The sequence below is a fragment of the Jaculus jaculus genome, chromosome 8 (genome assembly GCF_020740685.1).
Source record: "Jaculus jaculus isolate mJacJac1 chromosome 8, mJacJac1.mat.Y.cur, whole genome shotgun sequence".
Lineage (NCBI taxonomy): Eukaryota > Metazoa > Chordata > Mammalia > Rodentia > Dipodidae > Jaculus > Jaculus jaculus.
In genome coordinates this window covers 94,961,943-94,985,162 of record NC_059109.1, presented here as the reverse complement: position 1 = coordinate 94,985,162, position 23,220 = coordinate 94,961,943, and the positions used below count along the sequence as shown (strand labels likewise).

At 37.0% G+C, this 23,220-nt stretch overlaps 1 protein-coding gene across 2 annotated transcripts in view; it reads left to right on the top strand.

Annotated features, from left to right (window-relative positions):
• Esf1 (ESF1 nucleolar pre-rRNA processing protein homolog) overlaps positions 1-23,220 on the top strand; it is a 91,179-nt gene that overhangs the window by 44,705 nt on the left and 23,254 nt on the right. For both annotated transcript variants that reach the window (XM_045156249.1, XM_045156250.1), the window contains exon 9: positions 4,234-4,392. In XM_045156249.1, coding sequence (XP_045012184.1) covers positions 4,234-4,392 — 159 coding nt within the window. The remainder of the gene's footprint in view (positions 1-4,233; positions 4,393-23,220) is intronic.

The window sequence follows — 23,220 nt, the reverse complement described above, 5'->3', positions numbered from 1 at the left end:
CTGAAACAACATAGTGAATTCCAGGTCATTCTGGGTAGAGCAAGACCCCAAAATAATTTAATTCATCTTGGGGCTGTAGAAATACCTCAGTTTGTAAAGTTTTTGCCTTCCAAGTATGAGAACTTAAATTTGATCCCTAGTACTTGTATAAAAAGTGTCAAGTTAAAAATCCCAAGTGTAGTGGGCATGGTAGCACACGCCTTTAATCCCAGCACCTGGAAGGCAGAGGTAGGATTGCTGTGAGTTCAATGCCACCCTGAGACTACATAGTGAATTTCAGGTCAGCCTGGGCTAAAGCAAGACCCTACCTTCAAAAATAAAATAATTCTAAGTGCGGTAGTACATACCTGTAATCCCAAAGCTAGGTAGGTGAAAACAGGAGGCTCTCATTTACTCTCTGCCCTAATTTAGCAACTGATGAGCTCCAAGCCAATGAAATTCTCATAAAGACGTAGACAGTGTTCCTAAGGATGACATCCAGAGTTGACTTCTAGCAGCCACACATGTACATGTACTCATGCACACACACTAAAAACAAAGAAAGAAAGAAATTTATGAGTATGATGGTGCATGTTTGTAACGCTAGCACTCAGGAACTAGCAGCAGAAGGATCAGGAGTTCAAGGTCATCTTCAGCTCCATAGTGAGTTCATGGCCAGCCTGGGCTACATACAGGTGACCTATCAAAAATAAAACAAACCAAAACTTTATTTTTTAAAAAAATGTAAAAAAGAATTCCTTGTCTTAATCTGTTTCTGTTTAAAATTTTATTGCTTGATTCTAATTTCTTGTTATTTTTTGATTTATAGTATCTACCTAATACTTCACATCATCATTATTCTAGCTGGGCATGGTGTCTCATGCCCTTTATCTTTGAACTCAGTAGGGAGGGTCTAAGGTAGGAAGATTGCCATGAGTTGAGGCCAGCTTGTGCTAAAGTGAGACCTGGCCTCAAAAAAAACAAACAAAACTCTTCATTATTCTTATCTACCAGAATTACCAGCCATGAAAAATATAAATACAGTGCTGACATAAAATGAAAAATCATCAATGTTAAACATCAGTAAAAGTATTTTGTGAGACTGACACAGTACCTTCTATGGTAAAGAGGCATATAGATAAAAGTATTTTAAATTAGCAAAAATGAACATTTTAATTTGTAGCTTAACATCTTATTATTTCTTTTTGTATAATGTATTGATTTTATAGTCTATTGGTAAATTCAAAAATACCTTTTATATTATTATTACAGGGCTTAAGCCTTAATTTTCTTAGTTCCTTTGATTGACCTATACCTTTCTTTTAGATTGATGAAGGTAAATCTTTATTTTCTTGAGTTTTTCACAAAGTATTTCTCCCTTTTTAAATTTTTTATTTATTTAAGAGAGCAAGAAAGAATGGGTGTGAGAGAGAGATGAGTATGCCAGAGCCCCCAGCCACTGTAAAAGAACTCCAGATTTTTGTGCCACCTTGTGTATCTGGCTTATGTGGGTCCTGGGGAATTGAACTGAGGTCCTTTCGCTTTGCAGGCAAACACCTCAACCACTAAGCCATCTCTCCAGCCCGCAAAGTATTTCTCTTATACAGTATACCATACATAGAATGGAAAATCGTTTTTAATCATTGCAGTCTATTTGTTCAGATATATATTAATAAAACCACATAATTGTTTAAGTATTTAATAGTATAAAAAATATTTAGTTTACAATGAATTGTACTTATATTGGGTAGAAATGAATTCCTCTTTTAAGGTAAGGCCTCATTGTCTGTTATTTGTTCATTTGTTTGATGAATTTAAATGTTTTCTTTCTTTATATATATGGTACAGACAATTCCTACTCAAATAGCTTTTATATCCTTTCCCCCCATAAATTTGGAGAAAATAAACTTATCTGTAGCTACCACAGACATTGAGAAAGATACATATATATGCCTACATAGGCATTTAGTGTTTTCCTGAAAATGCTAGACAAGTTTTCTTCACTATTAGCTCTAAAATAAAGGGAGAAAAATAATACTCCATGCGCACTTAATGAGATTGGATCCAAGTATTTCAAATAGATTTTTTTGGTTTGGGAAAATGGAACTAAACTTTTAATTTTATTAACATTGGGGTATGTAATGTCAAATAAAATAAATAAGCATTAATTTGTTGATAAGTAAAAGTCTTGGGCTCACTGGAGATAGAGATCAGTGCTAGGATGCTTGCTGAACCTATGTGACACTATAGATTCCATCCCTAAGAAGAAACAAGCATTGTTAGCTGATTTTAAACCCAGACTTCACCACATAGTAAAGTAACAGGTCAGGCATTCTAAGTACTTTTTCTTTTCTTTGTGTAGCTGTGAAATAAGGATATAATGGGTGCTGGCTCATGATTAGAAAGATTAAAATGTTGTGTATATAAAATATTTAGCATACTAACTTGTATTGTGTGTTTTTCCTTATACTTTAAAGACTAATGTCTTTTAGTTGAAATATACTGTTCATTTTTTAAAAGCATGTCTTTTTCTTTAGTAGTTTAATTAATTATAAATTTACCTTACTCGGTAAGCTATAATATAGTGACTCTGGTAGATACATTAGTATACTGAGTGCTTTAGAATTACAAATGTTCATAATTATTGTTTACTATTTGAATTTTAAAAAAGCTTATATGCTATTAAGACTTTTAAAAAAATTATTGTCCTAGCATTGGGAAAGAACAGACCTCCATGAGTTATCCACATTTTAGAGCTCTATAAAGTACAGTTATTTAAAGTAAGCCATCAGAGACTTACCACTAAAACTTCAACCTGGAAGGAACTTGCTTCTAATTATGTTTTCAGAAGTAAGCTTTTAATAGAAAGAAATACATTGCCATTATGTTAATGTGTTCCTGATGTTTTATCCATTGAATTATGGGATACATGACAGAACTCCATCTAACATTATTACTGTGGCACACAGCACAAACAGGAAAAAAATGAACTTCAGCTGTTCGAAAATGCAAAAGTGTGATAGGATGGAAAGAATGTCCTCAAATATATTTTATTCATTTAGAAAAAAATATTTTAAAATATGTACTTAACCAACTTTTTTTCTATATCACCTTCTTAAAGATGCAGGAACAATGTGTTAACACTGATGTTTTACAGTTTCATACTTAACATCAAGCACTTTTGGTGAACAGTAGCCATAGTTTACAAAAGAGAGGGAATCTATTATATTGATTCTAAATTTTCTTATAATGGGGACATTTAGTCAGTTTAGTATGTCTGTATGTTTTATATTAAACCCATGTTCCTAATTTATGTTTTTGAATTGGAGAAGTATGTAGAGCAAACAAACTTCATACGTTGGTTTTCTTAGGTATTTGTTTCATTTTATATTGTTTCTTTGTATTTTCATTTTTATAAAACTAGAAAGTAGAAGTAATTTTTCCACACAAGGAAATTAATTGAATAACCTCCTAATCTATTTTATGATTAATATATTGTCAAGATTCTTACACTATTCACAATCACATAGAAGCAGCTTAGTGATCTTAGCTTTGGATTTTAAACAACCTCCTTTATCACTTCTTGTCTGTGTGGAAAGCTAAATCCATGTTCAAAACTGACCACAACATAGGGCTGGTTTAGTGGTTAAGGCGTTTGCCTGCAATGCCAATGGACCCAGCTTCAATTCTCCAGGATCCATGTTAGCCAGTTGCACAAGGGGGCGCACACGTCTGGAGTTCGTTTGCAGTGGCTGGAGGCCCTGGCGTGCCCATACTCACTTACTTTCTCTCTCCCCCCCCCTTTCCTTTCTCTGTCAAATAAATTAAAATAAAATATGAAAAAAATAACTAACCACAGCAATATTCATGTATTTATTGAACAGAAAATTTTAAAGCCATAGTGCTGATAGTCAAGGACAAAATGATACTAAAATGCCATCTGTGTAGTCTTGAACTTTGCATGGAAGAGAAAAACAAGGATATTGAGTAATCTCTGAAATAATGACAATTCCCAAATACACTTTTATTACATTGTTAATTCATATTGGAACTGATTTTTGTTGTACATAAGACCTAAATCTTTCATTTCATATTCAGAAGTCAACACCTGTTTTTAAACTCTGTGGTTACAGTATGTCTATGACAACATCTTTTAGAAGTTGGTTGAAGTAACCATGGGATCTCAACACTAGTATTAGAATTTGTTTCTGCATATTAAATGGGATTGATTGTTATTATTATTGGGGGGATTAGGTGATGATGGAGTCAATGTAGAAGATGGAAGAACAAAGAAAAGTCAGAAAGATGATGAAGAACAAATTGCTAAATATAGACAGCTCTTGCAAGTTATTCAAGAAAAAGAAAAGAAAGGAAAAGAAAATGACATGGAAATGGAAATTAAGTGGGTTCCAGGTAAGAACTCTTAAGTTTTCTTGTTCTTCTTTATTTGGAAATGTTGAGTGCATGTTAGATATAAGGAGAAAGAAGCTAACCCTTCTTTGAAGACGTAACTTTAAAAAAGTTTTGCTTTCCAGAAATGTTTTGGTGTAGATATATTAACATGATACTAAACTGACCTCATAATTACAGTTTTATATTTTTTCCAGCTTAAATCTTGATTCATTTCTTTGATTTATTGGCTTTGATTTATTTATTGAATTATTCCTTTCCACTTATAAAAGTAGACTTTTCCTAGATTTGATTCCTGTATTTGTAGACAATAAAAAGTTGAATCCAAGTACCATGTGTTCTACACAGTTCTTTAAAATATATATATAATTCTCAAGTGGTCTGTTCTCCCATAACCCCTACTAGTTCTTAATTTATGAAGTTTCACAAATAGAAAATGTATGTTACATATTTTATATTAAATCTCAGTTTTGCTGTAGTCATAGAAATATGGCATAGAAGAGTAGTACAGTCCTAATTCAATACTAATTAAAACAATTTCAAACTAAAAGATAAAAAGTGAGCATAAATAAGGATTATTCTATATTGTACATATTTTTCCCAATAGTCCTAGGCAAATATACATTTGCAACCAGTATTGTTGCAGATTATTGCTATTTACATGCATCGATCCCTCACTATCCTTGGGAATTGGATTCCAGGATCGCCAGCAGATACCAAAACCTGCTCAAGTTCTTGTATAAGAAGGAAGGCCTATTACTTATATATAACTGACACATACCTTCTGTATTCTTTATGTCTAGATTATTTATGATACCTCATATCATGTAAAGGCTACATGAACAGTTGTCATACTGTATTATAGAATTAGGAAAAAAAGCAAAATCTGTGTATGTTGAGTGAAGCTATAGTTTCAGGATTTTGTTTTCTAGGTTTTTGTTTTGGTTTAGTTTGGTTTGTTTTTTTTTGAGGTAGGTTTTCATTCTAGTCCAGGCTGACCTGGAATTCACTATTTCACTATGTTGTCTCAGGATGGCCTCAAATTCAGTGATTCTCCTACCTCTGCTTCGTGAGTGCTGGGACTAAAGGCATGCACCACCACACCTGGCTGTATATATTTTTCTAATTCACAGTTAGTGGCTGCGTAATTATGCATGCAAATTTTTGCGCATGTGTTGATGTGGAATGTTAACCTGTTGTTTTCTTGGAATTTCCTTGGTATCTGAGTAATACTGACCTCGTTAAGTGAATTCTTTTCCGTTTAGCAGTATATTTTCATCGTAATTTTTTTCACTACTGGATATATTGTTACTATCATCTAAATGACATTAAAAATGAAAAATTATCACTTATAATTCCACTATATTTAATCAACCTTTTGTGCAAATTTTAGTTGCATTTACCATTTCTCTGAATATTTAAGCATATTTCTAATTTTTCAGTATAGCCATAAATATCAGTCCTTTCTAAGATCTCTTTTTGGGGGGGGGGGTTGAGGTATGGTCTCATTGTAGCTCAGGCTGACTTGAAATTCACTATGTAGTATCAGGGTAGCCTGAAACTCATTGCGCTCCTCCTGCCTCTGGTCCCCAAGTGCTAGGATTAAATGCATGCACCACCATGCCTGGCTCATGGTTTGCTTTTTAAAAACCACCTTAATTTAAAAAAACAATAGATTAAGAAAAGAAAGACCCCCACCCAAGTTTAGAAATATTTTTATGGGGACTGGAGAGATGGCTTAGCCATTAAGACACTTGCCTGTGAAGCCTAAGGATCCAGTTCAATTCCCCAGTACCGACATAAACCAGAAGCACAAGGCGGTGCATGTATCTGGAATTCATTTACAGTACCTACAGGTCCTGGTACACCCATTCTCTCTCTCTCCCCCCCCCCTTTCTTTTTCTCTTTCAAATTAATTAATTAATTTTTTAAAAAAGAAATAAAAACTCTTATGTACTTGAATACTAGCACAGAGCAAGCAGGCCACTGTTAGGAGCAGATGCTAGGAGTCAGGCTTACTATACCTAGTTAGTTACATGGCTTCTCCCTCACACAGCAACTTCACATGTGCTATGGATCAACCTGTGGTCCTCTCACAAGCTGTTAAACCTGCCAGTATCAAAAACCTCAAATGTTAAAACTTGGTTTCCAAGTATCTAGGATGTTATAAATATTCTTTATCTTTTCCATCTTGAATTATTTTCATAGGATAGCTTCCCAGAAATAGGAATATTAGGAAGGGGCATGAATACTTTCTGTGTTTTGAGGTTACTGCCAGATTTCTTTCCAAAAATATTATCCAGCTTATAATACCTTCAATAGTTCCTATTAGGTATATACTTTTCACTTCTTGTTGAATGGAGGAAAATTGGCTGTCTTAGAGAACTCTTTTAAAATACTGTTTTAAAAGCCCTGTGCTGCAATATTTTTGAAGGCCCTTGATGGGGTGTTACCTGCGAACTCTTGTTATGTGCATGCACATTTACACATGTTATTGAAAGGCAACTTTATATATTTTTAAAATATTTTATTTATTTATTTATTTGACAGAGATAAATAGGGAGAGAGAGAGATAGATAATGGGCATGCCACTGCCTCCAGCCATTGCAAACAAACTCCAGACGCATGCGCCACCTTGTACATCTGGCTAACGTGTGTCCTAGGGAATCGAACCTGGGTCCTTTGGCTTTATGGGCAAACACCTTAACCATTAAGCAATCCCTCCAGCCCCATCTTTATGTATTAATGGGATAGATAGGACAATTGAGCTGCTCTTTCTTCTTTTAATATTTAATTATTTTGATAGAGAAAAAGAGGCAGATAGAGAATTAGTGCTCTTTCTGCAGATCAGTTTTCTCAATTGGAAAGTGGGACTGATAATACCTGTCTTGCTTCACTTGAGGTGTTTATAAAATTGCAAAGTATTATATGTCATGTGTATTTTGGTAGACTTGTTTCTTTGCACCTCCCGCCCCCCAGGTAGGGTTTCAATCACGCTGACCTGGAATTCACTATGTAATCTCAGGGTGGCCTCGAACTCACAGCAATCCTCCTCCAACTGCCTCCCAAGATCTGGGATTAAAGGCATGTGCCACCACTCCTGGCTGCTAGACTTCTTTCTTAAGAAATGCAGTTTCAGTAACAACCACCATGAACCTCTGGACTGTAATGTAGAGGTCTGCCTCTGTCTAGCTTTTTACCCCATCCCAGGTACAACAGACAAGCTCTCAGCTTTGACCTTAAAAAAAAAAAAAAGATGCTCTGAGTGGGACAACTGGGACAGCTTCCAGCTTGCCAGGCCCAAGGGAACCTAATTTATGGCCTTATATCCTTTAAAGCACATTTGCTAAGCTCCTAGTAGCCCCAAGGCAACTTTGCCTTTAGTAAGCCCTTATTTTCAGAGACCCTTTGCCTTTAAAAGTACATAAAAGTATAGGATTTCTTTGAGCTTTTGTTGAATCACCTATCCCAGCTTCTCCATTGGCTATATCACAGAAAGATATTTCACCAGAAATCTCTCAGCACCTTTCTTTTGAATCGGGAAAGAATCTTTCTTCATTATTTTCTTCATTGTGATGTTATACTTGAATAAACCACAGAGGGTCAGTACAATATTATATCATTCATTGATTTTTGAGGTGTCAATCTCCAAGCTATTCAGCTTTTCAGAAAAGTAAGTCCTCTTAATCACTAACACTTGTTGGAGTTTTGATATTTAAATTTTACTTTATGTTATTGAAATTTTTTTTTGCATTGGATTGTAAAGCTTGTAAATAGCATGTGGAAATTAATCCTCTAAATGTAAAGTGCAAAGCGAGGTAGATACTAGGTTGTCAAATATGTCACAGATTCCTGTTAAATAACCTACTGTCCATACATTTAACAACAGAAGTTACCTGCTCTTTATATTGATAATTAGTTCCTATGGAAATGAAACAATAAGTCCTTATATAATTTAGTATTACAGCCAAGTGTGGTGGCGCATGCCTTTATTCCCAGCACTCAGAGAGGCAGAAGTAGGAGGATCGCTATGAGTTCTAGGCCACCCTGAGACTACATAGTGAATTCCAGATCAGCCTGGCCTAAAGTGAGACCCTCCTTCAAAAAAGAAAAAAATAAAAGTTATCCTGTCTAACACTCACTTGGATTAGTAGATAAGGTGAGACTTACAATTAGCATGGTTTAATGATGTAAAATGTGCCTCATTAGGCAACTTGTAATAAACAGATAAATTAAGGCATATCATCTTTATCCTTTTATAACCATTCATTATACATAATGATACTTCTTATGTAGATGGTGAATGCTTATTATAAATATGAAATTTGATCCAAAACATGTACAAATAATGACATATTCCTAACTTAAAATGAGATTAAATATGATCAGAGTCCATGTTTTTCTTAGCTATCTCTAGCTTACTAGACAGTAATAAGAAGAATATCTGCTCCTTTTTTTACTCAGCATCTTATGAGCTACATAGTATGTATTCTGCACATGTTCTTTAGCAATCAAATACTTACTAGGTACCTTCTGTATGATCAGGAATTACTCAAGATTCCATGTCAAACACACACGCGTGCACATTCCTGACCTCTGAGATATTACATTTTTGTGAGGGAGGGGCAGACAGATGAAAAGAAAAAATATTTGAACAGTAACTAAAGAAAGTAGAGGTCCCAGTGAACCATAAATAGAAAGAATAGCAAATGAGTGGCCTTAAAGCTATACTAGATCTCTTCTGTTTGAGGAATGGCAAAGAGGGCAATATAACTCATCTGAGAAGAATAAAGGAGGGGAAAATAGATGTTAAATGAGTAACTTAGGCCAGATGTAAAGGTTTTGTAAGCCATTAAGCTATAAACTCCTCCAGGACTGAAGAGATGGCTCAGTGGCTAAAGGTGCTTGCTTACAAAGCCTGAAGACTAGGATTCAGTTCACTTCTTTCCATATACAGCCAGATGCACAAAGTGGTACATACATCTAGAGTTTGTTTACAGTGGCAAGAGGACTTGTCATGCCCATTATTGTTCATATATTCCCCCCTCCTCTCTCTCTCTTCCTCTCTGTCCCTCTCTCACTTTCCTTGTACATAGTAAATTAATGTTTTTAGCTATTTGCAAGGAGAGAGAGAGAATAGGCACACCAGGGCCTCTAGCCACTGCAAACACACACCATATGAATGTGCCACTTTATGTATCTGCCTTTGCGTGGATACTGGGGAATTGAACCACTGTCCTTAGGCTTTGAGGCAAGCACCTTAACCGCTGAGCCATCTCTCTAACCTTTAATTATTTAAAAAAAAAAAAAAAAAAAAAGGCCGGGAGTGGTGGCACACGCCTTTAATCCCAGCACTCAGGAGGTAGGTGGATTTCCATGAGGTCGAGGCCACCCTGAGACTATATAGTAAGCTCCAAGTCAGCCTGGACTAGAGTGAGACCTACCTCAAAAAAATAATAATAATAATAAATAATAAATAAATAAATAAAAAGTTAGTGAGGGCTGGAGGGCTGGCTTAGCAGTTAAGGTACTTGCCTCTGAAGCCTAAGGACCCAGGTTCGATTCCCCAGTGTCCACAGAAGCCAGATGCACAAGGTGGCATGTGTGTCTGGAGTTTGTTTGCAGTGGCTAGAGGCCCTGGAGTGTCCCATTCTCTCTCTCTCTCTGTCTATCTATCTCTCTCTCTCTCTCATAAAAAAAAAAAAAGAAATTAAAGAAAAGTTAGTGAAACATGAGACCTTGAGGTGTTGGAAGGGTGATCTCTGTGGATAATCAACTCACCAAAGACAATAACAGGAGTATAGAAGAGAGTAGTAATGTGTCAGGAACTGAAGTCTTTGAAACTAAGGAGAGTAACTACAGTCATTGGAAACTTAGAATACAAAAGAGTGCTAGATGATGTAGTCTGAAAACATAAATGTTCAAAGTAGAAAGCTTCCAGGAGGATTCTTCAAAGTTTAAGGCCAGTATGGGCTACAGAGTAAGACCCTATCTCAAAAACACAAAAATAAAGTAAAAAAAAAAATTTATTCAAAACGCACACACGACAAAGTTGAGGGCTTTGAGCAGCAGGCCATCTTATGGAATTGGTGATGAGTAGCAAGAAGACTTCACACTATGGGGGAAAAAAATCAGTAAACTAGTTTCATCTCCTCAAAGGGATAAAAGGGGTAAGATTAACAAGTAGGGAGGTATCCTCAAGGGAGGACCAGGTGTCATTGAAACTCAAATTAGTGAGAATGGATAAAGGTTTTCTTTTTCTTTTTTTGTTAATGGCTGAATGTGAACAGCTACTGAGTAGAAGGGATTCCGTCTTTGAGGGAGTGAAAATTGGGAATATTTATCACTGCTTTGGCTGAAAAGATAATTTGGAAAACCAAGACTTCTTGTGATGACAGATTTAAATATGAATAAAGAGCATATGAAATTAGTTCCAAAGACTCTAATAGCAATGACGCTGTGAGACATGCTAGGATCCTTACTCTTAGGAAGGAAGGATGGAATCCAGAGAGAAGGAAGCAAGAACTCTTCTGTCATACCCACCAAGAGGAGCTGTGAATTCTCCTTCTTGGGCTTATCTTTTTTTAATGCATGAGTGTGTGTGTGTGTCTATGTGGGGGGAGTTCCTCCTCTATCACTCATTTTTCTTATTTTTCCCTTAGACAGGTCTTTCACTGGACCTGGACCTTGACATTTCTTAAAAGATTTTTTGTTAATTTTAATTTTTATTTGAGAGCAACAGACAGAGAGAGAAAGAGGCAGATGGGGTGGGGGATGGGCACTCCAGGGCCTCCAGCCACTGCAAACGAACTCCAGTGTGTGCCCCCTTGTGCATCTGGCTAATATGGGTCCTTAGGCTTCACAGGCAATCACTTAGCCACTAAGCCATCTCTCCAGCCCAACCTTGACATTTTTTAGTTAGGCTGGCTGACTAACAAACTCCAACCATCCTTGAAAAGTCTGGAAAGTAAGGGTGAGGTTATGACTTTCAAACTTATTTTTGACAGCGTCTCTCACTGTACATGGAGGTCACTGCTCACTAATTTAACTAGAGAAGCTAGCCAGCAAATCTAGGGAATCCTCCTGTCTCCACTTTCCCAATGCTGAGATTATAGGCATGTACCACCATGCCTGGTATTTTACATGAATTCTGGGAATCTACACTTGGGTCCTCATGCTTGAACAGCAAGTACTTTACACTGAACCATCTCCCCAGCCCCGTTTCTTCCCTGCTTTCTCCTTCCTCCACTCTTCACAGCTATAATCCCATTTTTATTCTGGTTTCTGATCTGTTTAGAGTCTTTTTTAAATTTTATATATTTGAGAGAGTGTGTGCAAGAGACTGGGTGCGCCAGGGCTTCCAGCCACTGCAAACGCAAACTCTAGACGCATGCACCACCATGTGTATCTATCTGGCTTATGTGGGTACTAGGGAATCAAACTTGAGTTCTTAGGCTCTGCAGGCAAGACCACTAAGCCATCTTTCCAGACCTATTCTAGTTTCTTTTTCTTTATTCTTTCCTCCATGGCTTCCATCTTTATTTCATCTCGGTTATGCTCAGTCTTCCATTGGGAAGCTTATACATGCAAACATCACAGATACATGCATATGTGGCTATGGAATTACTCATTTTCTGTTCAGAAATAATATTTTTTGAATCAGTTGTGTCAGGCATTCCTTTTCCTTAAAACCTGTTCACTATTTACTTTTGGCTATCTTTGTTTCCATTTATTGCCAATGTATTCATTATTTGAAATATATTCACAAAAAAGTCAGAACTTTAAAAATAACCAGATGTTGTAAATTTTGAATTGACTGCTAAGGCTATAGCTCAGAGGTAGAGCACTTGTTTGGCATGTATATGAAAGACTAGATTCATTTTCAGCACCAGAACAAGAAGGAAAGAAGAGGGAGTTGGGATAGCTTAGTTGCAGAGCATTTGCCTAGCATGAGTTCCTGACTTTATTCCCAGAATCAACAAAAGAAAAGAAAGAAAGATAGGAAAATTCAAATACCATGATGAACACCATAAGTCTTGGGGCTGGGGATGTAGCTCATAGTTCAGTTGGTAGAGTACTTGCCTAGCATGCAGGAAGCTCTGGGTTAGACCCCCACATCTCCAGCACCTAACACCAATTATGGTGGTGAATGCCTGTCGTCTCAGCACTTGGGAGGTAGATGCAGAGGACAAAAGAGGATCATAAATTAAAGGCCATTTAACAAGTCTTAGGCCAGCCAGGGCTACATGAGACCCTGCCACAAAAAAAAAAAAAAAAAAAAAAATTGTTAGTTAGTTTACTTGAGTTAAGTATAGCAGAGAACATCAAATGGAAAACCTGAACATAAAAATGAACTAAAAGAATTTTCAATTTTCCTATCCCTTTGGTACTCATGAAGATACCATGCCACAGTGTCTTAGTATAACTTGTGTAAAGTCACACAGCTATTATGCAACCAGAATTGTAAAACTGAGTGCTCCTTCCTTGAATAATCCAGGTAATGGGTTGGCTATGAAACCCTTGTAAGTCAATAAGCTGAATCATCGTGCTCTAGAAAAACATGAATCATGCATGGATTGTGTAATAAAAATGCATCTGTTGTTTGAATGGTTTTTTTTAATTATTGACAACTTTCATAATTATAGACAATAGAAACCATGATAATTCCCCCCACACTTTCCGCTTCACAACTCCATAACCCATCATATCCCCTCCCACTCTCAATCAGTCTTTTATTTTGATGTCATCATTTTATCCTTCTGTTGTACTGGTCTTGTGTAGGTAGTGCCAGGCACTGTGAAGTCATGGATATCTAGGCCATTTTGTGTCTGGAAGAGTACATTATAAGGAGTCCTATCCTTCCTTTGGCTCTTACATTCTTCCCATTGTCTATTCCACAATGGACCCTGAGCCTTGGAAGGTGTGATAGAGATGTTTCAGTGTTGAGCACTCCTCTTGTCACTTCTTCCCAGCACTATGATGCCTTTTGACTCATCCCAGAGAGGTCACCGCCATCTGAAAAGAGAAGCTTCTCTAACCAAAAGTGGGAGTAGCATTAATATATGGATATTGGGCTAGGGAGATGGTTTAGTGGTTAAGGCATCTGCCTGCAAAGTCAGAGGGCCTCAATTTCCCAGGACCCACGTAAGCAAGATGCACAAGGCAGCACATGTGTCTGGAGTTCAGTTGCAGTGGCTGGAGGCCCTGGCTTGCCCATTCTCTCCCTCCCTCTCTCTCTTTCTGTCTTGCTCTCAAATAAATAAAAAGAAAAATTTTTTAAATATATATATGTATTAACATTAAGTGAAGTGCTTACAGGGGAGTTTGGTGAGCATAATGTATGCATTTAGCCAGACACCAGCAGGCATTACACCCCTATAGTTCAAGACTTTCCCTGTCATAGGCTTTCAGTTTGAAGCATGTATTCCCTCCTGTAGAAAGGGCCTCCAGTCTAATTACAGAGTGGCTGGTTTCTCCCATAACAGAAATGCCACTATTGCACCCATTCGCTTATTTGACCTAGCTGGCCAAACTTAAGGCTTGCAGTGTTCACTGTTATTTATCTCCACTGATGATGTCTCCATGGAGCTGCATGCAGTGTAGCTTTTTCCAACTTTCTGTCAGCTGGTCTACACAGAGGTTTTCAGCTCAGCTGCAGTAGGATTTCTCAGTGACCTTGCAGCCCAAGCATGTGGAATCTTCAGCAATAGTGTCTTACCATCTATTCCTGGTGGGAAACCAAGAGCCTTGGCAGTGGCCTGTTTGGTACCATCATAGACCTCCCTGTCCAACAACTCACTGGAAAATATCCCATCCTTGGCACTGAACATTTTCTAGTAATAATCTATGGCTACTGGATGTGCCATTATCCAAAAAAGTAGATTTCCATATGACATTCATACCCTCTTAGATTTTTTAAAAATTTAATTTATTAGTTTTCTTTTCAGCAAATACAGGCAGTTTGGTACCATTGTTTAGGCTCATCCATGTTCCACCCCCTCCCATTGGACCCTCCTTGTTGATGTAAATGGGTCGTGCATTGTGGAGTTAGCCCACAGTTATTGGTACGATAAATGTCTCTGCATATCATGACCCAACATGTGACTCTGACATTCTTTCCGCCCCCTCTTCCACAAAATTTCCCTGAGCCATGTTGGGTTCATTTTTGGTCTGCTTCAGTGCTGAGGTGTTGGGGGCCTCTGAGGCTCTGGCTCTCTGATTTGGTAGAAGTTGATTTTTCTCTGCGTTGGTCTCCTTCCCCTTTGTGCTGGTATCCGGTTCATCAGGAAAACATCACCCTTGCTTGTTTCGCCAGTTGTCTTTAGTTTCAGTCGGGCTCCTTTTGAGGTATGTTGGGGCAGCTCTCTCCTTAGGATCTGCATCTATCTCTTAGATTTTGATTAATCCTCCCCCACCCTTCTTTTACTCAGTCTCTTCCCATGACCTCACTTAGGCCTTTCCATCCCCAGTAATCTGTTCTTCTATTTACATATATACAATACCATCCTCTTAAATCCTCCCCTCTCCTCCCTCACTTATATCTCCTTTATAGCTTACTGGCCTCTGCTACTGAGTTTTATTCCAACTCTCATACAAGTTCAAACATTTGTAGCTAGGATCCACATATGAGAGAAAACATGTGGTGCTTGGCTTTCTGGGCCTGGGAACCTCAATAAGTATAATCCTTTTCAGGTCCATCTATTTCCCTGCAAACTTCGTAATTTCATTTTTCTTTCTTTCTTTATTTCTTTCTTTATTTCATTTTCTTTATTGCATAAATGGGCCACATCTTCATTATCCACTCATCAGTTGAGGGACATCTGGTCTGGTTCCATTTCCTAGCTATTGTGAATAGAACAGCAATCATGGTTGAACAAGTATCTCTAAGGTAGTGAGACAAGTCTTTAGGATATATGCATAGGAGTGGTATAGCATTCTGACAGGAGTGAGATGGAATCTCAAAGTAGTTTGGTTGTTGTTGTTTTGAGGTAGGGTTTCACTCTACTACAGGATGACCTGGAATTCACTATGTAGTCTCTCAGTGATCCTCCTACCTCTGCCTCCCAAGTGCTGGGATTGAAGGCATGCACCACCACACTAGGCATCAAAGTACTTTTAATTTGCATTTCCCTGATGGCTAAGGATATAGAACATTTTTTCGGATGTTTATAGAATTACTAGTAAATTTCTCACTGTTTCCTGTATTACTGATAGATGATTTTCTATGTTAATAAGATTTAATTCATACAAAAGTGTTACGGAAAGCTTTTAATAAAGATTTAAAGCAAAAACAAAGGCTATATTTTACACTAGAAACTTCAGAAAGTACTGAAAATCCCCATTCTTTATTAACTTTCAAGTTAATTGGGTTTGTTTTTGTTGTTTACCTTTCAAATAACTCACTCTATAACCCAGGCTCACTTGGAACTCAAACCATTCCTCCTACCTCAGCCTCCTGAATGCTGGGATTCCAGGCATGAGCCACCACTGCCAGCTTAAATTGATTCTTTTAATGCAGTCCTTCCTTTTCTGCACATGTTTCACACCAGATGTACTATTTGCATGTGCATCCACTATTTCCAGACCATAGTGCTTTTCTTTGACTTTGTCTTAGAACTGTGTAATCTGCTCAAAGTCAGCTTAAGAACAGAGAATGGGCTGCATATATTTTCTCCCCACAGCTATTCTAATTTGTTTGAAGTTATAAATTCTTTGGTGTTTAAAGCAGGACTTTTGCCTATTCTGTTTGTGCTTATTTTGCATCATCATTCTATGTCTGTACTAACTGCCTGGCTAGCAAACTGTCAATTTTCTTCACACATGTCCAGTATGTTATTTTGACAGAATTCACTCAGGCTTACTGCTTTCAACAGTTTTGTTAATGCTATCCTTAATTTGAAAAATTGAAAAGTAGCCGGGCATGGTGGTGTATGCCTTTAATCCCAGCACTTTGGGAGGCAGTGGTAAGAGGATCACTATGAGTTCAAGGCCACCCTGAGACTCCATAGTGAATTCCAGGTCAGCCTGGGCTAGAGTGAGAGTCTACTTCAAAACAAAAAAAACAAAAAAAAAAAAACAAAACTGAAGGGTTATAGTACCCACAAGTTTGCTACTTAAATACTCAGTTTTAAATATTATCTCCTACAAGTATATATAATTGATTCTGTTACATTTTGCTTTTTCGCCTCACTTATATTTTTCTAATCTTTATAATCATACAGTATGTTTCACATTCCACTGTGTTCTTGATTGATAAATTATAAACATTCTAAGTGTTTTGGTTTAAATTCTTTATAATGTTTTTCTACTGTGGATAATATAAACTTTTATTGACTTTTCTTAAAAATAAATTCCTAAGAGTAGAATAGCTCATTTCTTATCAAGTATTTGTATTTTTGAAGGAATGTATTAATTTGTGGTGTTGACTATAGCATTTTTAATTTGTCAAAGCTCAGAAGTGCTAATAATAGTATATAACACCAAATCTAATTTCTACATCACATTCAGATTTTGAGGCCACATAAAAGGTAGAATATACTTTTTATAGATCTTTAGCTTGGTTCAAAACTGGGAGATTTGCTGGCCATTCAGTATCTTTTTTTTGTTAGATCATTAGATTCAGTTCTTCACTGACTATATGCAGTGATAATTTTTAAGCTTTCATGTACAAAGTGGCATGCTTTATTTGCTAGTAACCTGTGAGAAGATCCCTGTGTTATTCTGCACCTATCATTATTTGGAAGCTATCATTTGGGGAAAAGGAGTGTACAAATACTTTCCTTCTCTAATCTTTTGAGAGTAGGCAGAATCTCTCAAATGAGCATCAAAAAAATATAACTTGGGCTGGAGAGATTGTTTAGTGGTTAAGGCCTATGAAGACTAAGGACCCATGTTCACCTCCCCAGATCCTGTGTAAGCCAGATGCACAAGGTGACACATGCAGAAATTCACACATGCGCACAAGGTGGCATACACATCTGGAGTTTGTTTGCAGTGGCTAGAGGCCCCGGGGACCTATTCCGTCTCCCTTTGTCTCACTGTCATAAATAATTTCTTTAAAAAATACTTAAAAAAGTATCTTAATTCAGTCAACTTATTCAAACATGGAAAGTTTGTCTATGAAATTATGTGGCATTAAATTGGCAATCTGATCTTATGTGTGGCTAAAGATAAGCCCCATTTATTTCACTTGGATGACATTCCTTTGGTATTTGGAACAGTGAGCCATATAGCAGATTGAAGCATGTATTCTGAAGGCTTATGCTTCCCTAAGTGGGTTGCATGAGTTAGGACATCTGCCTGTGTAGGACTTAACCAAACCAAATTTTTCCTATATTATCACCTGAGATTATTATAAAATAGTTTACATTCCTGCCAGTAGTTGTTCCTTTTCCCTACATCCTCACTTGCATTTTTCTCCTTCATTTTCTTTTTTTGGTTTTTCAAGATACAGTCTCACTCTAGCCCAGGTTGACCTGGAATTCACTCTGTATTGTCAGGGTGGCCTTGAATTCACAGTGATCCTCCTACCTCTGCCTCCTGAGTACTGGGATTAAAGGCATGCGCCACCACACCTGGCTCCTTCACTTTTTTTTTTTCTCAATTTTTATTAACATTTTCCATGATTATAAAAAATATCCCATAGTAATACCCTCCCTCCCCCCACCTTCCCCTTTGAAATTCCATTCTCCATCATATCTCCTCCCCATCTAAATCAGTCTCTCTTTTATTTTGATGTCATGATTGATTTACATTGCTTTTGTGATTGAGATTGAACCATGTTGTTTCCTGCATGGTGAAATAACTCGCAGTTATCTTTTAAGCATGTTTCTGTTGGAATGTGTGATAGTTTGAATGTATGGCCCCATAGACTCAGGTGTTTTATTAAAATTGAGCTCCTAGCAGGTATCCGCATACTGGGAGTATGTCACTGGGGACAGATCTTGGAGTCCAGCCCTATGGTATGTAGAGAGCAGTTTAAAGCTCTGGATGCTTGTGCTTTTTGGTGTAGTGCTGGCTGTTGGTAGTCCCTCTCTGCACAAATAATGAACATTCCTAACTTAAAATGAGATTAAATATGCATTTCAATTAAGTAACATTTTTATACAGATAAGAACAATGTTCCTCTTTATTTTCTTCTAGAAGATTTAAGATGATTTCAAGTCCTTGATCCATCTGAAATTGATTCTTTTATATGAAGTAGAAGTCTAATTTCATTGTGTGACACATAGAGAAAAATATTAAATATTTTTATTTAGTATTTGAGAGAGAGAAGGTTCTAGACAAAGAGAGTGAGTGTGGGTGTGCCTGGGCCTGCTACCATTGCAAACAAACTCCAGATTGCTGTGTATATCTGGTTTTATGGGACTGCTGAGGAATCCAACCAAGACCATTAGGGTTTGCCAGCAAGCAACACCTTTAACTGCTGAGTTAACATGGGATACTAAAAGGGAACCTCATGATAAGGAACTTTTTGTTTGTTTTGTTTTGAGGTAGGGTTCTACTGTAGTTTGACCTGGAGCCCACTCTGGAGCCTCAGACTAGCCTTGAACTCAAGGCAAACGTCCTATTTTAGCCTCCTGCTAAGATTATGAGCATGGCGAAAATGAATAGAGATTAAAAGAGAAAAAGAATAGGAAATTCCTGGGTGTGGTGGTACACACCTTTAATCCCTGCACTGGGGAGGCAGAGGTAGGAGGATTGCCGAAAGTTTGAGGCCATGCTGAGACTGCATAGTGAGTTGAGGTCAGCCTGGGCTAGAGTGAGACCCTACCTCGAAAATTAAAAAAAAAAAAAAAAGTAGGACATTGTTTCTGGTGCTATTTTCCTGGAGCTAGACAGCCATGACTATTGTGAATGCCCCAAGATAGGCCCCTTCTCAACCTCTACCTCGGGGAAGGAAGATTTTTTTGGGGGGGGGAGGGGGAGTTTAGGTAGGGTCTTGCTCTAGCCCAGGTGGATCTGGAATTCACTATGTAGTCTCAGGCTGGCCTTAAACTCATGGCAATCTTCCTACTTCTGAAAGGGAATATTTTTTTAATTTATGATTATTATTATTATTATTATTATTAATAATCATCATTGACTTGCAGGCAAAGAAAGAGAGAGAAAAATGGACATGCCAAGGTCTCTTGCCTACACAAGCAAACTCCAGATGTATGTGCCACTTTGTATATCAGGCTTTATGTGGGTATTGGGGAATCAAACCTGAGCTGACAGGCTGTGCAAATAAATGCCTTTAACTATGAGCCATCTCTCCAGCCCCATAGTTTTTATATGTTTATTTTTAGTTTTTGGTGTTTTGAGGTAGGGTCTCACTCTAGCTCTGGTTGACCTGAAATTTTGTATGTAGTCTCAGGGTGACCTTGAACTCAAAGTGATCCTTCTAGTTTGTCAGTCGTCTTTACCATACATAAACTAGCTGAAGGGCTTCATCAGATGTGGCCAGAGGTTAGTGCTAGGATTAAAGATGTACATCACCGCAACCAGCATGGTTTTTATTTCTACTTACTTTCATTCAGATGGGCTTTTGATTGTCGTCTTGTTATTTTGGAACTTTTTTTTTTTTTTTTTAATAACAGGAATTCTCAGGGGCCTGGGTCAAAAGTGCTTCTTTTAAAGAGCATTTGCCAGAGGCCTAGGGCATTTCTAATCCAAGACCTATTGAAACTGAACTTTTGGACTGGAATATTTGGGGCCACACAAGTAGTGTGAATTTCAGCCACAAGTCCATGGATTTGTGGGCTTGTGGTTATAAATTCTCTGAGGGGGAAATGTATTTTTATTTCCCTTGCTCTCTCTGTATCCATAGCCCAAACAGGCATGTATTCCCTCAAGGATTCTGGCTTTATGTTGGGGTCTCTGGTAGGACCTCCCACTATGATCAGACTCCAAACCTCATTTCCCACCTCCTTGGCTAGCAGCCCATACCAACCCAGATTCATACTAGAGCATAGTAGATTAGTGTGCTTCCCCAAGGAAAATTCCCTGCTCTGAAATAGCTTAATATTGTTTCAGAGTCCTTGTTGAGACTGTGCTTAGAATTTTGTTATATCTTAGCCATTCATGTAAAAATTTTCATTCATTTCTACCTTATCAATAAGTATGTGCAAAATAACAATAGAACAAGTAATTTGTCTGTCATTGTTACCATACATAAATTAGCTGAAGGGCCAGAAGTTAACCTGTTAGTACTAGAACAGCTTGGTGTTATATACCTTGTGATTGATTGCAAACTGCATGAAAGCAAGGGAAACATCAAAGTAAACTACAGGCAAAAACAGAAAAACAATAGCTTCCTAATGAACTCCAGCTTTTCAAAACACTTGATTCTACAAAGCAGGGACACTTTGATGCATGCAAGCCAAATATTCTTGCAAGTGGAAGCCTTCATTTCAAGGGAAAGTAAAGGGAGATTTAGAAGAAGTTGAGTAATGTTAGTTCTAGACAAATATAATTTCTATTCAATGAAATAGTTTTTAGGTTCTCAGCAGCAAAAAGTATTATAACATTTAGGGACTGGGGAGATGGCTTGCAAAGCCTGTCAACCTGGATTCAATTTCCCAGAACCCAAATAAAGCCAGATGCACAAAGTGGTACATGTAACTGGAGTTTGTCTGCAGCAGGAAGTGGCCCTGGTGTGCCTGTTTTCTCTCTTTTCTCTCGCAAATAATTTTTTTTGAAAAAAAGGTGTTAATATTTATTTATTCACTAAGTGTTTCAGGGATATTGTCTCTGGAGAAATGTTGAATGTTTTGGGAGATACACAGTAGTTATATAAGAAAGAGTTCCTAATCTGAACATCTTACCTACCCATTATCCATATTTTAGCCAGGCTATTTCTGACAGTATGATTAAGTGCAACCAGAGGACATTTGCTGGCTCTAAATTTTTGCTGTTTACTATTGTTTCTAAAACTTGTATTTATTTTAATTTAAAATTTTATGCATTGTAGCTCCCAGTGTATAAATTGATACAAGTTTGACTTATTTTCCATTTATTTGCTCTTATTTTGTAGACATTTATAGAATCTGTACTGTGTGTCAGGCCCTTCACTAGCTATCATTCTGGACCAAGTATCCCTTTGGCCCTTGTTAGATGAGTAAATGTATCCTTCCTGGTCCCCACACTTTTATGGATAATAGGCCACTTTGAAGGGCTACTTTGTTGGCATTGTTCCTCAGGACATGACTGGTGGTTTTCCTCTATAAAGCCTTATACCCACCATTGAATTTCAAGTTTAGAGTACTGATGGTAGTTAGTTACATTTTAAAAGCTTTTGGAGTTGAGTATATGAAGTCTGCTTTATAACATAGAACATTTTTTAAAAATATTAAGCCTTAAGTGTTCATAAATATTCTCAATGAATCTAAAGTCCAAATTTAAATTAAAAATGTCACTTTCAGCCTATATCAAAAGTCGTAAAACATGTATTTTGTTTTTCTAAACAAAGCTTATTATAATACCTACTTGAGTTTTAAGTTATTCGTGTCCTTTCCTTTGAAGACTTTTCAAATATTTCATGTAAGATCAGGAGGAATGTATACTCATTTAGTGGATTTTGTAAGGATATTTATAAGTGTTTTTATATACATGGAAGCTGCCAAAATCATTCAGAATGGATTGTACTTGAATTAGTGTTTTCATATTGAGTCATGTGCAGCCATAGTTGGCGTGGAACAGGATTTTGCCCCTTAATTGTAGGATTATTGATGTTATCCTTAATTTGTCAGTGTATGGATATATGCCTGAACTTTTTTAAAACAAATTTTTTCAAAGCTAAAAACTTACAGCAAAGTTGTTTTTCAGTCACATGGTGACTTTTCTCAAATGAGACTAAAACTGACCCTGAAGAATGTTCTTGTGCTTTTGCCAAGAGACTCTGGGATGGGCATATTTTTAAGAACTTAGAACATAAACAACTGTGATTTGTGGCAAGAGATTTAAGTGACCTCAAGGTGACAATGAGAACAAAACATTTTTAAGTTTATCATGGTGGTGTGTTAATTCGTTGCAACGTGTTTGTCATTCTACTATTTTAGTGTACTAAGTGAGAGCCAGACAACAATTACAGACTGTATTTAACTAAAGATACTATTTCTTTATTGTTATAAACAAAGTTCCAGAAAAATAGTATTTCCTGAGAATAAATATTTCATGAATTATTTTAGAACTGGAGTTTTTTTAACCACATGAACCAAAGATAAAGGCCATTTAAAGTTTTGATTAATTTTCTATTGGAATTTTTGATTGGAAGATCAAACACTTGGCTGGAAATAACAATCCTTTCTTCAAGACAGATCAATTATGTGTTTATTAAGTACTTGCTATGTGTTTGAGACTATGTGAAATATTATGAACTGCAAAAGAAGGTGACTTCAGGGTGTTTGTGAACTACAGAAAAGGAATAGATGCAGGTGAAACTTATAAAGCAGAAAGACACTTTATAATCAAGTACTAAATAAAGTGACACTTTAGGGCCGGGGATATGGCTCCAAGGTTAAAGTTGCTTGCTTACAAATCCTGCAAGCCCAGTAGCCACACAAAGTGGCACATGCATCTAAAGGTTGTTTCTAGTGGGAGGAGGCTCTGACATGTCCATTCATTCTTTCTGTTCCTCTCCCTCTCTTTCCCCCATCTCTCTTGTAAATAAAAATAAATTTAAATGGTACTTTACATAAATAATGTAAACAGCTACATAAATGACCCCTAATCATTGTCTGGTACAATAGTTTCAACTAGGGGTGATTTCTGGCTGGGGTTTTTATGGTCAGACACTTTGACAGACATTACTGTGGCAAGTGTTATCTGACTTACTATGTCAACAAACCA